The sequence below is a fragment of the Anas acuta genome, chromosome Z (assembly GCF_963932015.1).
Source record: "Anas acuta chromosome Z, bAnaAcu1.1, whole genome shotgun sequence".
Taxonomy (NCBI): Eukaryota; Metazoa; Chordata; class Aves; order Anseriformes; family Anatidae; genus Anas; species Anas acuta.
The window spans coordinates 14,571,561-14,583,744 of record NC_089017.1 but is presented as its reverse complement, the minus strand read 5'-3'; the positions used below and the strand labels follow the sequence as shown (position 1 = coordinate 14,583,744).

At 35.8% G+C, this 12,184-nt stretch overlaps 1 protein-coding gene across 8 annotated transcripts in view; it reads right to left on the bottom strand.

Annotated features, from left to right (window-relative positions):
- Window positions 1-1,552: 1,552 nt before the first annotated feature.
- Window positions 1,553-12,184, bottom strand: part of MAP3K1 (mitogen-activated protein kinase kinase kinase 1) — a 59,835-nt gene continuing 49,203 nt past the window's right edge. For all 8 annotated transcript variants that reach the window (XM_068666237.1, XM_068666239.1, XM_068666243.1 and 5 more), the window contains exons 14-20: window positions 10,627-11,902; window positions 9,408-9,560; window positions 8,592-8,754; window positions 7,242-7,373; window positions 6,088-6,230; window positions 5,491-5,622; window positions 1,553-4,247 (exon numbers count right to left, since the gene is read on the bottom strand). In XM_068666237.1, coding sequence (XP_068522338.1) covers window positions 4,098-4,247; window positions 5,491-5,622; window positions 6,088-6,230; window positions 7,242-7,373; window positions 8,592-8,754; window positions 9,408-9,560; window positions 10,627-11,902 — 2,149 coding nt within the window. In that variant the 3' untranslated portion in view covers window positions 1,553-4,097. The remainder of the gene's footprint in view (window positions 4,248-5,490; window positions 5,623-6,087; window positions 6,231-7,241; window positions 7,374-8,591; window positions 8,755-9,407; window positions 9,561-10,626; window positions 11,903-12,184) is intronic.

Here is a 12,184-nt window from a genome sequence, read left to right as displayed (position 1 = left end):
AGATCTCGCTTTCTTAGGAAACCAATTCCAAAAATAACCATAAGGAGCTAGTGTTTGGGAACAGCTTTCTCTGCTGTACCAAAAGCAAATTATCAAGTCTTATTTTACTCCTAACTGTGCATCTGAGCTCTTGACAAGAGTTTGGGATTCTGCGCGCCATGCCCAGCAGTGCTATGATATGAACAGAATTCCCTTCACACCTCAGAGCCTTGCAAATGCCTCTTAATTTGTTCCATATTTGCTTTAATTCTATTATTGGCCCTGTACATTTCTTCAAAGTGCAGGAACTGAACGATGATAACACTGCAAACTGATATAAAATAGCCCAGGGAAATGATGGGAAGCAGCACAGCGTGTCAGCATAAGCCTTAGGTTTTGGCTCCATCAAAGTGCTTTCCTGCCCTCTTCGGGACTTTCTGGGTAATGACACTGAAGAAACATTCACAACTGAAATTCTGAATTCAAACAGCAGTGTGCCTTCATTAGAAAATAACATACACGTTTGCCACAGTATATTGTGGCTCTTAAAAGGACGACTGTCATGACTCGGCTCAGCAAGGAACACTAAGCCATGAGAAAAAATAAGGGGATGGATATAAAGGTAAACACGGGGAGGTCCTTGCAAGGTAGGCACAGTAAGGACAGAACAGCCACTCTGATGCACGATCCTCCTGACATTCCCATGTGCTCTGAAAGCAATTGTTAACTTTGTGAGATCTTGCAAAGCTGAAAGATTGTCAAACCTCGACCTATGACCATCACGCAGAACTTTAGTTATAAATAGAAATTTAGTATTGTTCTCACCAAAGGAAATCAAAATTAGGATAACTTACTATTTGCCTGTGGAAGAACCGAATGTGTCTTCATTTGAAAAGGTATTTCCTAAAACAGGTGTCTTGACTTTTACTGCCCAATGCTGAGGACAGGTGCTCTCTGCCATCCCTTGTTCTTAAACAGGAATATTTATACCCCATTTATCTAAGTTTTGTCATGTATTTGCCTTCTCGACATTACAGTGTGTTTTCCATCTTTTAAAGATCATAATTTAACTGCAGATTGCTGCTGCCAAGTTTTGCTGTTATACCTTTGCATTAACTGCCATTTTCAGAAAACCACGTAAGTAACAAAGGAAATAAAGGGGTTGATCCTGCAAAATGTGGATTTTGGTAGTCACAAAACAACACTTTAATTTTAATAATTTTTTAAATAAAAATATTCCCCCTTCATTCCTCCCCACCACCCCTCCAAAAAAAACAAAAACAAAAAAAAGAGGCAATCACCTCAACCACATGCCCTAGCTTTGCAATACATACTCAGGCTGTCTGGTGGAAAAAAAGAATTTATGTTTGCTACTTAAATCAGAAGCAGCAGAACCACTTCACTGAAAATCAGACAAGAGAGAATTAACTTCCAGGATATTTAGTAACTCTTCTAAACTACACATGGGGAGGGTTTAGATTAGATATAATGAAGAAATCCATCATGATGAGGGTTGTGAGGACCTGGAGCACACTGGTAAACTGAGCGTATTGACAATAAGCAAAGGACAGTATTTGTTCAAAAACTTTTATTTACTATAAAGACAAAAACACCAAAATAGGTACAAATTATACTATATAAAATTGGTTCAATGGGGTAAAAACTTTTAATTAAAATATCTTGATATATTTAAAATAACAAAGGATATAATGAAGCCAAATTTCTTAACCCAGAGATTTCTGTAAAATTTGCTTGCACAGTAAGGTGCTAATAGAAGTTAGCCCTTAAGCCCTGGAAATCTTAGGAATCAGTCACATAGCAAATATAATTTCATTGTGAAAGTGAACTTTGGTAGAAGAAACTCTATAGGACACCTGAGGTAGTAGAAACTGGAATAAACAGCAGTAGACGTTATTTACAACTTAAGTACCAAATAACATTAAGAACACAAAAAATAATTACACAATACAATTTTCAGTCCAGCTTTGATCCAAAGAAAATAAGAATATTACATCACATCTGCATTTTAAAAACACCACAATTACCAGCAAGCTGAGGGAAACGCAAACAAACTCAAACAAAATGCATTTGGACATCTAGAGGCAGTTTGAGTTTGAAATGTGGTAGGCATGGTGATCTACAAAGTAATACTGATTAGCTGAGGTTCATCAGTTTATACAGTTTAAATTTCTGCCAGAAACAGTATTAATCTGACAACTGATCTTCCAGTACATGAATTGGCAAGAGTGCATCCTTTAAAGCTTGCACATAAGAAAGACATGGAAACAATCTTATTAGAATGAGAAATTCTAAAGTGGTCAAAAAAAAGTCAAGTACAAAACAGTTAGAGCTACCAAACTTCACATTTCGGTATTATCTTTTTAACTCTTCAAAGTCCGCCAATCTGCCAAGACAAAGGAATGTAAAATTTCCAAAAGAAACACATTCACAACTAATGACACTGCTTTTTTTTTTTTGTATTAGTATGAGCACTATCAGTACTGTAAACTTATCTTTAAGATGTTTTACTTCCAATTTGTATTGTACATTTTTAAACGTACTATAGCTTATTAAGTTTGTCCTGAGTCTTTGAGAATAACCAATTCTATTTCAGTTCCACAACTCAACTGGCTTCTGAAGAGTTAAAACACAAACAGTATTTTTATCAAATGGATTAAACACAATCAGTATATGATTTAAAAATATCCCCATTAAAAAAAGCAAAAGAAAAGCTGCCATTTTCCTTCAGAATTACATGCATCAGAATCTAAAAACCTGCGTTTAGAATCATTTTAAAAACATGTTTTAAAAACACACCTGCTAAAAACAAAAGTTTTGCACTATAGGTGAAGCTTTACTTCACATTTTATCTTGCTTTTCAAGTCCAAGTTTGTTTCTTGTTAAAATAAATACCTTTCTTATGGTAAATTTTTTTTAAACATTTAGAAATTAACTTATCACTAACAGCTACAGTAAATAGATGATGTATGGCAGAAGGAAAACAGCAGGTAAAACTTATTATCAGTAACATATGCGGCCTCAGTTTTGCTACAGAAAGAATGAGATTTACTCATAGTTGGCACCTGCTCCCACAGAAGTACGGGACAAAGTCTCCCATAAACTTCAGTGTGAACTGGGTTTGAGGCCTTTGACTTGTAGTTTCTCTACTTAATTTGCCAGAATAGATTGTACAAAAAGCTATATGAAAAGAAGGCTCAACAACTTTTTGCGTGATTCAGACTCTGAATTGTTTTACGCATTTTTTTTATAGTAAACTATACTATGAGAGCCTGAAACACTGACTTGTTGAAGGTGGCATTTTATTTCATTTCGTATTTCCAGCAAATCTGTTTTTAAAACTTGTGTCAGCAAGATATTAATTGACACAGTTTGTTTGCATCTTTTTCTAAAGACTATTTTAAAAGATCACCTTTCCCTGAAAGTTAAAAATACAATGAAAGCACAAAACTTTAATTTCAAAAGAAATTACACAGCCAGCAGTAAATGCACAGTGAACCTCAACTGCCTGCTCTTACTTTAAGGAAGGCAATTTTTTCTTTTTTTTTTTTTTTTTTTTTTTTTAAGTATCCATCAACATTTGGATTTCTTACACAGAGAACTTCGTATAATCAAAAGGGACAGATACATAACTTCTTTTTAACCAGTGCTGAAAACTGACTGTAATTGCAGAATCCTCTGCTTACATGTACATGATGTAAGATGGAGCAGTGATTGCTATATTAAAATAGATCCTGAGCCCCTCAGCCTCTAATATTGCTGAAAAAGTGCTCCAAATAAAGTAAAAATCACTTATCTGCTAAATAATCACGCAGACTTAAAGCAAAATGCTTTTGTGTTGACACAGAGCCAGATGTTTGAAAAGGCACAGTTTACAAATCTCTGCACAAGTTGTGAAATGTTGCATACTAAGCTTAGGTAAAGATCTTGATTTGTCAATCACATACTTAGGTAGGGTCCTCCACTGGCCTTAAGTCCTTGATGTATCTGTCATTAAGGCCATCAGAATAACACAAGCTGCTGTGCTTAACTGCACTGAAAGACAGTTATTACATATTCAGTAGCATCTTCTTCAGTATATCAGCCTTACACATAATTAACTACCATGTAGTACGGAAGACTGGGTGTTTCAGCAGCTCTCTCGATGGGGGTCTGTCCTGAGGTTGAAGTTCTAAACACCGAAGAGTCACATCCCTCAAACCAGGAGATAGATGTGAAGGGATTGACGGAGCAGTAGTTGCACTAGCAATCTGAACAAAGATAAAAAAATTAGAAGTCAGTGACTCTTAAGCCCACTCTTCTACCCCAAAATCCTTCAACAAGCTGATAATTTTCAGCTGACAAGTTATACTGCATACTTTTAATGCATAGTTTTAATACGCTTAGCACATTTCCCACTACAGTTTGAGAATTACATTAATTTCTTCCGTATTATAAAATGGGTCTTAAGTTCCCTTTATGCCTCTTTCCCCACTAATGTATGCTCACTTGCTTTTCACAGAGCTTCTCTATTTGCACTTTTCTCTAATTTTTCTTCTTGCAGCAAAATTCTTTACTGATCAACTGCAGGACAAGCCATAAGAAAAAGCTTCTATGTCAAAACTTGCGGGTATTCTTTAGTCTACTACTTGCCATTGGTGTTAACTGCCATGAGATGGAAGAAAGCACGGATGTAGGTTGGCATATTGTCATGCAACATCGCTCAGTTAAATCTAGATATGCTCTCTTGCTTTGTCTTTACTGTGTTTCTGCTAACAACCCACAAGACAATCCTTTTCAGGTGAAGATTACTCCCCAGATTCGTTTTCAACTTCACTAGGCAAGATGATCGAGAACACTAGGGTCACACCACCAGATTCACACAGACATCAAATCATAAGACAATTACATTTTTTAGTTGAATACTACTGTGCTAATTTTGTTTTGTGGAAACACTTTCTTCAGTCATGCTAGTAAACACTATAATCACTTTCTTTACCCATGGCAGTATTTTCTTCATTCATGCCTACAGTTCAACTAGATTTTTAGAATTAAATATCTCTAATTAACTTTAGTAAGAAGCATGAATGCTGAAATTGATGACTTAGAAAAGGAAGGGACAATATTTATATACAGCATGGCATAATGATAGATAATCTTTCAGTGAAATCTGGTCGTGGAACATCAGGTTTTACCAAAGGAAATTCCCCACTATGAAATATGAATACACAGAAATGTTTTATGGTGGAAACACCTTTCTTTTGCTCCCATATTTTACAGAACTGTAAGAAAGTTCAAAACCTTGACTAGAGGAAGATGATTTGATCAACTCTATTCCCAATTTCTTTTTTGGCCTGTTACATTCTGTATCTCAGAACAGAGCTTTTTCTGCATATTAAAAAGGGCCATTGCAACAACTCCTACTACCTGTATGCTTTTCTAAGATTCACACTGCTATATACATGAAACTGGTTGGCGTCTTTTGAAGCATAGTTGTAGCAACAAATACCTCACCTTAAATATTAGAGCAAGGTGATTGGAGTGTTTCTCTGCATTCCAGGGAGGTTTAGCACAAGCCATTTCTATAACAACACATCCAACACTCCACACATCGCAGCTCCTACCATACTGCTGACCTCTCAGAACCTGAACAGATAGACAAAACAAAGCTCAGATTATCCACTTCAAAGTCTCTTGACTCTAAGTACAATAAATTCTGTACAAAAAAAAAAAAAAAATCAAGTGCATTCTGATCAACATTTCTGGTTAACAGAGTGATCAGTGATATAAATGCCACTAGACAGCCATATAGGAGAGCTATGGAAGTGCCTGATCAAGGGACAAATCAAATAATCTTGCACTCTTTTGACCAAATAGTCAAAACTTTTGTAACAACAGTCACGATATATCTTGCAAAAATCTAAATATATCAATTTTGACAACAATACAGAAATGTCATTATTTCTATGTTGGTATCACTCCTATTCTTTGGAACAACTAAATTTAAAATACATTAGAAGTATTTATAGCAGTCTCCTGTTATTTAGCTGTATGAATTAGCTTACAGAGTTCAAACAATTTTTCAAGTAACTTCCAAAACTGCTTTCTTACCTCCGGTGCCATAAATGCAATAGTTCCCAACAACTGTCCCTGAAACTCCCCAGCACCAGTTCCTTTTGATGCCAACCTGGCTGCAGCTCCAAAATCAGCAATTCTTAATCTATGACCTGTGCTGTCAATTAGCAAATTGGCACCTGTCAACAGCATAATAAAAATACTGCTAGTTGGGTTTCTATTAAAGGCAATGGATGAACAGACAATTTTCCTCCCTCCATTTCAAAACCGTATGTTCACATTCCCACCCCCACTATCAAGGAAATCTAAAAAGTCAAGGACTAGTCCAATAACGTCACCTTTTGTTACGCCCAAATGATACTGTACATAGGTTTAAGCCATCTAAGAGATTTAGAGAAGCAATCAAACTTTCAAAGTAGGCCAAACACAGGATTCTGGAACAATGCTTAGAGCTCTACCAATAAAAGAAATGGTGATCTAAAACCCTGGAGGTTTTCATTGCCTGCAGCTCCCTGTGAAATTTAAACTTATTTCATCCTTTAGTAGCTTTTAAGAATACTTTTTTCTTTAAAAAGAATGTTTTAAAAATAATTACATAGCAAATGAAAGTTTTCCAATTTTAAGGAGAAATATTAAAAGACAAGTGTTTGCCATTATTAGTTAGGTTGATACTTATCTGGATCTCTCTCTTGTTTGTGGACAGATATAGTGATATTAAAGGCAGAAGTTTAATAAGGCTTGAACTTCACAGTAAAGTCCACATTTTGTTTTTGTCAAACAGCACAACTGCATTTACGTTTGATCAGGATAAAGGAAGAAATCACAATATTGCTATACAGTAGAAAGCTGACCTCTTTGTTTTGTCTTGTTCAGATTTAGTTATCACTTCACAGTAAATATTTACACAAATTTAACTAATTAACATTTAAAGCTGTATGGTGACTTTATATTTCAATTTAGCAATACAGAAAACAAATTCTTCTATATCACTGGCACAAGTAGGAAATATCCCCAAGCATGCTATGAATGTTTTGATTAATTTATGTAGAACAAAGGTTCTTAAATTTATCAGACATACTCAACAGATACCACTCTAGAGATGGTATCCAAGAGAAGCAACAACTCTCTAGACACAATAGATGCTGCTTTCTAAATATTAATTTTTAGGAGACCTTCTAAATAATTCTTACCTTTAACATCTCTGTGGATTATCTGATTCTCGTGGAGGTAAGAAAGGCCACGTAACAGTTGTTCTGTGTAATTAATAATAACCGATTCTTTGAAAGCTCCATATTTACTTAACAAATGAGCAACTGATCCCCCTAGAAGATCAAAACAGGATTTATCAACACTCGTATTTCTTATTAGTGGAACGCAGCACCACCTCCTAAAATTGCAGTTCTCTAGGTAAACAGAAATATAGTTAGTTACTTAATTACTTTCTGCCAGGAACCATGCATATTATAATGACATAGATGTTTATGCTTCCTAAAAACATCAACCTTCCTTACAATACAAACAAACAAACACTTTAACATACTGGTATATAGATCCTCAAGGATCTGGATTTTACACTGTGCTTATCAAAGTACATTAATATATCTTGGGCTTGAGTGATGTAAAGACATCTCCTAACATTTTATTACCTAAGTAATATAATTTCAGAGAAATAAAGAAAAAAAGATTTTCTGCATTACTGATTGTAAAAACACATAACTTAGCTTTGCTTGTTAGCACCCAGGTGTTACCAAGTAGTTTCTGCTACAGACCATGAAGTGCAATGCTTTCGTGCATAGGAAACATGCAATAGAATGTATAAACCACTAAATCTAGTCTTGATAACTAGATCACAACAACATAAAATCCCATTTAAAAATTTACTAAATTTAGTAAATTTAATTTGTTATTAAATTAGTATATTTACTAAATATTTAATTTACTAAATTACAACTGAAGATTTTGAACTACTTTTTTCTTTTTCCTTGAAGCATCCTACTTACTGTATATTATTAGAAATTTACTTTAAGTTTTCAAATGCCTTTGTGTGTCTTCTGACACAGTTTTTATGAAAATGCTTGCGACACAAAAAAGTTACAGTTATTGCAAAATTTCTAGCAAAGTTATTTTAAATAATTGTTTAAACTTATTTGAATTATTAATTTATTTAAACGGAGCTACACAGAAAATGCTGGAAACATATAAAGCTGAAGGTGTCTGTCTCAGTTTGGCTCCTTCTTTAGATGCAGAATATGACTAAAGTACTAAAATTTCTGTTCAAGGCTTTCAATTGCACTAGCTGTACAACAAATCAGACATGGAAAATTTCAAGCCAAAAAAGAATCCCAGTAAGAAAACTGCTATGACTGCTCGAACTGTTCTGTAAGCAAGTAAATCTTTAATCAGCACAAATCCGTACATCATCAATGAAAAGAAGTTTGCAAACTTCAGCAACACAGGGAGTGTTTTGCTGTATATTTTTGCAGAAACTACAGTTCCAAGACAACTAATACTTTAATTTTCTTCCACATGCAGTTGATTACCTGCCATCCATTCAATAAAGAGGTTATAGTTGCTCTTCTCACATGTAGCACCCAACATGCGAATAATATTAGGATGGTTCAGATGACTCATCATACGTATCTCCTCCCTCAGTGCTTCAACTACCTCTTCTTGCTCAGATGATGTATTCCTGACGTACGTCACCTGTTTTGAAATATGATATTCAGATTTACCTTACATAATTATCTGTTCTGTAACTATGCCCCCTCCCCAAACCCTTTCAGTAGAGCAACAAGAATGGATGGCTTTCTATCTCTGTTCACCATCCAAAAACTTTAATTGTTCTTTTAATCTCAAGTCCCTTCAGCTGAGAATTCATCTCCATGCAAGACAGTCACAGAAAAATAAGAGTGATCTTCAGGGGGAGACACTAACAGAATTTCTGGAGTAGAGAACTTTTCCTCTTCACTTTGCTCTGTTAAAACTAGGAAAATAGGGTATCGCTTTGGAACCAAGAAATCTGAGCTCCAGTTCTAACTCTGTCACTGATGTGTGAACTTGATAAAAGCAAAAATGCATTTGAAAAACTATGAAAAAAGACCATATAAAATATATATTTCAAAATGTATATTAGAAAGTAGAATATTTTTTACTTTAATAAGAAGTGAAAGAAATAGAAAATATTATATTAATAACATGAGTATAAAGAGTTTGTATTATGTGTTATGTGAGTATATATGACAGGGAGCAAAAGAACTAGGGAACAGTCTGTGAGAACAGAAGGTTTTTATATAAAAAATTCCCCCCAAAAATATTGAAGAACAAGAAGAATACATTGAAGGAACTGAAATATTTACCTGCTTTACAGCCATTAATGTCCCCGTTCCTACATCTTGAGCTTGGTAGCAGGAAGAGAAAGCTCCAAGACCAATTTGCTGACCTTTCAGCCATTCTGCATCTTCTCTGTAATGGTGTTTTGCTTTGGTATGTCCAGGCAGGGTTTCTGGTGTCTAAAAGTTAAATTCCAAGTTAATTACTTGTTTAGCACACATCTAAGATGTACATTTTCTGGAAAGCTATGAAATTTCCAAATTTATATGCCTCTCTTTGCCCATACAGTTATTTATATCGCATGTTAGACATGTTTCAGATGAGACCAGCACACACGTTTTCCATAGTCCACACATTCCTACAATATCTAGCAACAGAGTGCTTCCTCTGTGTTAGTGACCAAAGATGAAAGGCAAGATATAAAGCCGCAAATAGGAGCAGGGCTTTTTTGTATTTCTGAACTCATTTCTAGTCAGGTTTTTACTTATCATCTACTTTAAAGAACCAAAATCATGTTTTCTATTTAATTTACTCCTGGCAATTTGTGCTTCACATGTTGTTACTTCATGCAAATGATTGCCAAAAAAAATGTAAGGATTTCTTTCTTCTTTCCAGCAGCACTACCAATTCTGCCACCTTTCCTAGACATGTAGCCTCAAAAGCTTCCAGCACCTCTCTTATTCCATCAAGTCAATACACTCAATCATTTTGGTGAACTTTCATAAAACACTCCTTTCTCTATTCTTATTTCTTGTGCTTCTGTTCACTTGCAATCATTGTTTTTCTGGCTTCTAAATATCTTGCAGCTTCTGCCTCAACATGTGCTGACAGCATGATCTCTTCCTACTCCTCTTTTTTTTTTTTTTTTTTTTTTTTTACAGAAACTGATTTAGTATTACATCATAACCTTCACAGTAAGTCAGCACTAAGACCTAGTTCAGTTCTACCCCTTCCTGAAAACTTTCTCATATTCTACTCCCTCACTTTTACACTTCCTTATTTGCTTTTTTTAAATGTTGGCACATTAAATGTCTCTCTTCCAAACACCTTCTCTAAACTTGTTAACAACCACAGAAGGTTTCTATTTGCACACTCAATGTGCATACCGAGGGTGTATGTTTATATTCCGGCTTCTAGGAGAAGATACTGAGTTTGTGTTTCTGTAACTGAAACACAGCAACGCCACTTTAAATTCCATGAATCTCAATTTAGACATTTATGCTAAATTTCCATGTGTATACTTACATCCTGCTGAATAATTATGATATCTTCACCATTTTCAACCTGTAGTTGGGGAATTATTGGCAGGGCATCTTGAGATGCTGACATTGCCATAGCAATAGCTAAAGCTTCTTCTTCTTCAGCTTCCATCTTTTCCTTGCATTTTTGATTATGATTTACATCATCTTTGTACGTATCATCATTTTCCGCCCGCTCAGGAGAAAGAACTGCAACTTCGGACTTGAACGTAACTGTGCCATCACTTGTTGGCATGGAAGCCTCAAGTAGGTCCTCAATACTGGAGTTAAGCTCTGCATTAACATCCAACCGACACTTCTCATCTACCGGTGTGAACACCGTCTCTTCACTTGGAATAACTGCACTGCTATTACTACTATTGCCGTCACACTGTGAAATATCGTTCAGGTCAAGCGTCATACCATTTTTTGAAGTTTCCCCCTGCTTGTTCATATCACATGGAGTGGGTCGTGATGGCTTTGGCCTGTGTATGTGACTGGATGGCAATGGCCTGGCTTGGGTGAAAACTGGAGAAAGTTTCTCTGCTTCTTTATTTTCAGAACAGTTTCTCTGAAACTGGAGAGATAGTTTCCGCTGTGTTTGAGGAGAAGGTGAAGGGATTTTGCAGGGAACGAATCCCTGAGGTCTGAGTTTAGAGACATCTGTTACAGTGCCAGCTGGTACAGATGGGTTTGAAGGAGAGAGAAGTGTTGGGAATAGTGACTGGGAATGATTGGCTGAGGAAGAAGAGTTCAAACACTGACTGTGGGGTTTTCCTTTTGTTTGAACAGCTGGCTTTGGTTGCTCAGTGGTTACTGATGAAACAGGAAGTCCCACAGCAAGGCCAGCCAGTGTCTCAGAAATGTCCTCTGGACTGGCACTCACTTTTTTGTCACTTAAACCTTTCCCACTTTTCCCTGATAACTGGACAGTATTGTTAGGCGTATTATTTTCTGTAGCTTCTGGAGAGTTATCTGGTACAGGTAGCTGCAAAAAATCTTCGTGTCGACAATCCCCGGACTGCATTTCTTCCATGCCTAGCTGAATAGCTTCTGCAATTTCCATTTCATCTGCTATTGCCATCAAACGTCGACGCATCCTTGCATAATGAGTTGAGCTTGTCACACTCAACATTTCTAAAAGCTTTACAAAAACATGAGGCACTCTTGCCACCATTCTTGCGGCACTCAAAAATACTCTCCGTGACAGTTTACCAACCATTGAGTGGGAATTGTCAATTGACTGCAAGGCGAAATTTAAGAGGGAGAGAAGTTTCTTATACCTGACAAGAAAAAAAGGTAGTGTTTTATACAATGATATGCTCTAGTTAACTTGTGCTAAGAAAGCCATTTCAAGACAAAGTATTTACCTATCAGTTCTGCTGTAGCAAAAAGACATGCTTCAGAATTACTTAACAGATGAAAAATTTACAAATGGCAACCATTTGCTCTAAAGTTGGTTCACTTTTTCCTGTAATAAACATTATTTGTCTACAGGAATTAAACCTGCCATTTTTTTGAGAGATCACCAACAATATGCTCAACTACAAAGAGTAATAGTAAAA